Source organism: Coregonus lavaretus (assembly GCF_964263955.1).
Source record: "Coregonus lavaretus genome assembly, chromosome: 11".
Classification (NCBI taxonomy): domain Eukaryota; kingdom Metazoa; phylum Chordata; class Actinopteri; order Salmoniformes; family Salmonidae; genus Coregonus; species Coregonus lavaretus.
The window spans coordinates 3,880,201-3,884,596 of NC_139998.1; the positions used below are offsets into that span (position 1 = coordinate 3,880,201).

The window sequence follows — 4,396 nt, forward strand, 5'->3', positions numbered from 1 at the left end:
AGGGGAGGGGGACTAAGTGAGACGGAGAGCTGAGAGAGAGAGGGAAGAGAAAAAAGGAGGGGAGGGAGGTGTGATACTAGGGTGGGCGAGGAGGAGAAGAGGAGGAGACAGACAGGCTGGGTGGTGGATGGGGAAAAAGACAAAGGAAAGAGTGAATAAGCGGGGATCTCTCTCTCTTCCATGCCTCATGGTGGGGATAAAAGAAACCAACAGATGTAGAGAGATAAGACAGCTAAAGTCTCTGGAGAGAGAGAGAGAGAGAGATGGAAGGGTCCCTGGGTGGAGTGATACAGTGGGCTAGAGGGAGCTGAGGATAGAGAGAGAGTGAGCTGGAGAGAGAGAAACAGAGTGATAGAATGACTGACAGAAAAAGAGGGAGGAGAGAGCTGATGAGAGAGATAGGGAGGGAGGCCGGCTCATAGAGCATACAGAATGCCTGGGTCTGAAGAGAGAGAGGGAGGGAGGGGTGGGTGAAGGGGAGGAGAGAGGGAAAGAGAGGTATTTAAACCGCGGAACAGGACAGCAAAGACTAGCTCTGAACTCCCACAGAGTGGAAGGAAGAGAGAAGAGAGAGAAAGAGAAGAGGAGGAACAGAGGAGAAGAACAGAGCGCTACAGTCCCTGCTTATACCAAACCCACACACATTTACACACACTGTCTTCAGAACCCAGAACGCAACCAGCATCTCAACCAGATTTTCTTCTCTAAGTCGACCCATTGTGGACTCCAGCCCTCAAGCCATCTTACTGGAACTCTACCTGTGACTGCCTTTCTCCACACACCACCACTCTCACCCTCTCTTCATCCCTCTCTCCCTCGTTCCGTCGTTTTTCAGGGCGATGGCACGGGCCTCTTTCGGGGGTGCCCTCGGCTGTGCCCTGCTGGCCCTGGTGTTGGGGACCGGTGTGGATTTGGGGAGCCCCCCAGCAGCAGGCTTCTACCCCCGCTTCAACCCCTTCTTCTTCCTGTGTACCCACCATGGGGAGCTGGAGGGGGCTGGGGTGGCCAAGGGAGGGGGAGAGGTGCTCCTCACCCTACAGATCGCTGGGAACCCCACCGCCTACACCCCCGGACAGGAGTACCAAGGTGGGTGCACTGACTATGCTACCTACACCCAGCAGTGTGTGTGTTAGTGTGTATGTGTATGTGTGCATGTGTGTGTGTGTGTGTGTCTGCATTCTGAGGAGACTGCTTGTGTTGCGTTTTGATACATTCTTTGCATCACATTATCTTTATTAAGTTAAGAAGAAATAGTTGTTTATCTATCTATTGTATAAAATTAGAGTTGTTTTTAAGCAGATTATTTTGCTGCCAATTGCTAAAAAATGTGGGGCATGTTTCCATCACACAGATGGACTGAGACGGGTCACTTGATGGTTGACTGTATTTAGGTGGGCAGTTGCCACAAGCTCTGTTATAGATACAGTGCCTTTAGAAAGTATTTATATCCCCTTGACTTTTTCACATTTTGTTGTGTTACAGCCTGAATATAACATGTATTATATTTAGTTTATGTGTCACTGATCTACACAAAATTCCCCATAATGTCAAAGTGGAATTATGTTTTTAGATTATTTTAAACAAATTAATAAGAAATGAAAAGCTGAAATGTCTTGAGTCAATAAGTATTCAACCCTTTGTTATGGCAAGCCTAAATAACTTCAGGAGTAAAAATGTGCTTAACTATTCAGATAATAAGTTGCATGGACTAGCTCTGTGTGCAATAATGGTGTTTAACAGGATTTTTGAATGACTAACCATCTCTTTACCTCACACATACAAATATCTGTAAGGTCCCTCAGTCGAGCAATGAATTTCAAACACAGATTCAACGACAAAGACCAGGTAGGTTTTCCAATATCTGGCAAAGAAGGGCAAAAAAACAGACATTGAATATCCCTTTTAGCGTGGTGAAATTATTAGTTACACTTTGGATGGTTTATCAATATACCCAGTCTCTACAAAGACACAGGCATCCTTCTTAACTCAGTTGGCGGCGAGGAAGGAAACCGCTAAGGGATTTCACCCTGAGGCCAATGGTGATTTTAAACCAGTTACAGAGTTAAATGGCTGTGATAGGAGAAAACTGAGGATGGATCAATAACATTGTCGTTACTACACAATACTATCCTAAATGAGTGAAAAGAAGGAGCCTGTACAGAATACAAATACATTACATTTACCAGACACTCTTATCCAGAGCAACATACAGTTAGTGAGTGCAATTTTTTTTATTTTTTTCATACTGGCCCCCTGTGGGAATTGAACCCACAACCCTAGCGTTGCAAGTGCCATGTTCTACCAACTGAGCTACACGGGGCAACATGCATCCTGTTTGCAATAAGGCCCTAAAGTAATACTGCAAAAATGTGGCTAATAAATGTGTTTTTTTTCCCTGAATGCAAAGCATTATGTTTGGGGCAACTCCAACGCAACACATCACTGAGTACCACTCTTCATATTTTCAAGCATGGTGGTAGCAACATCATGTTATGGGTATGCTTGTCATCGGCAAGGACTAGGGAGTTTTCTTAGGATAAAAAGAAAAGGAATAGAGTTAAGCACAGGCAAAGTCCTAGAGGAAAACCTGGTGCAGTCTGCTTTCCAACACATACTGGGAGACAAATCCACCTTTCAGCGGGACAATAACCTCAAACGCAAGACCAATTATACACTGGGCTTACTTACAAAGATGACATTTAATGTTCCTGAGTGTCCTAGTTACAGTTTTGACTTAAATCGGCTTGAAAATCTATGGCAACACTTGAAAATGGCTATCTAGCAATGATCAACAATCAACTTGAAAGAGATTGAAGAATTTTAAAAATAATAATGTGCAAATATGGTACAATCCAGGTGTGCAAAGCTCTTAGAGACTTACCCAGAAAGACTCCCAGCTGTAATCACTGTCAAAGGTGATTCTAACATGTATTGACTCAAAATATATGTTCTATTTTCCATTAATATAATTATTATAGTTTTTTCACTTTTAAATTAGAGAGTATTTTGTGTAGATCATTGACAAAAGATGATAATTACATCCATTTGAATCCCACTTTTTAACACAACAAAATGTGGAAAACGTCAAGGGGTGTGAATACTTTCTGAAGGCACTGTATGTAACAGAGGATGTTGAATGAAAATGTATTCTGAATCCTGTTGGTTTTGTTATATGGTTTTTGGTCTTTATTTGTCATCTTTGGTTGAATTTTATTAGCCCATTTTATTCATGGCAATTGAACAAAATCCTTTTCGGAAAATCGTTTTTTTTAATCTTTAAAAGTGATATATTAAATGGACTATTTCAGGTTGTTGTACAGCATGTACTTTAAGCTGTGTATTTCTCAGTACTCTTTTAGCATTGTTTGCTTTCACATTGCGGAGATGTTGTGATGTGTGTGTTTGTGTGGGGCGGCGATGGATGGATAGAAAAGGCCATTTATGTAACTGGAACAAGTATTGATGCTGAGTGAAGTAGGATTTCTGCTCAGAGCTAGCTGCAACTCCGCTGGTGTTTCTGTTCTGTGTTGTGTGATCCGGCTGCCCCGTGCTCTCTGTGTGTAGGTGGCACTATATCCTCAGGACAAACTAACTAATGGAGAAAGAGATCACACACGCTGAATGAGAGAGAACGAGAAGCGAGGGAAGGAAAGAAAGAGGGAAAGAGATGGAGCACGAGAATAGAGCAGCTCGATCCACACTGACAGAAATAACACGAAACAGAGCGGAGAGAAAAAGAGAGAAAATGTTTTATAGTGATTTCACCTTTCTACGCCTGCGCTCCGATACGCTGTCTGCATGACACCTGTTCTGGCCATTACTATGAGCCCGTCCTCCCCAATTAAGGTGCCACCAGCGTGTGTGTGTCAGCATCGCCCAGTCACTCACACTGGCCAGAGTCCATTTAACCAGGAGGGCAATGACCAAAAGAGAGAGAGACCGAGAGAGAGAGACCGAGAGAGAGAGACCGAGAGAGAGAGACCGAGAGAGAACGAGAGAGAGAGAGAGAGAGAGAGAGAGAGAGAGAGAGAGAGAGATAGAGAGAGAGAGAGAGAGAGAGAGAGAGAGAGAGAGAGAGAGAGAGAGAGAGAGAGAGAGAGAGAGAGAGAGAGAGAGAGAAAGAAAGAAGCGAAGAGACATTCCTATACAATAGATGTTAGCTATTCCATTAGTCCTAGATGACGGACACTTCAATCTCTATCTCTTGATGTATTTACATTTTGTATACTGTTATCTCTCTTAGTTCTTCAACATATACAAATGATAGAATACATATTTCGGAAGCGTAGAATGTTTCGTTAGTAAGACCAATGTTCTCAATAAGTTAGCTACACACTTGTGTAACATTGTGCTGTAAAAAAACAACAACCTGGAATTTCATATGGGTTAATATGCA

General features: G+C 43.0%; 1 protein-coding gene across 1 annotated transcript in view; it reads left to right on the plus strand.

Moving 5' to 3' along the window:
• The first annotated feature begins 649 nt into the window (after positions 1–649).
• The window catches only part of LOC311137001 (reelin-like), a 221,303-nt gene continuing 217,556 nt past the window's right edge, over positions 650–4,396 (plus strand). Inside the window, 1 exon segment of the mRNA XM_084171327.1 lies at positions 650–1,086. Coding sequence (XP_084027453.1) covers positions 840–1,086 — 247 coding nt within the window. The 5' untranslated portion in view covers positions 650–839.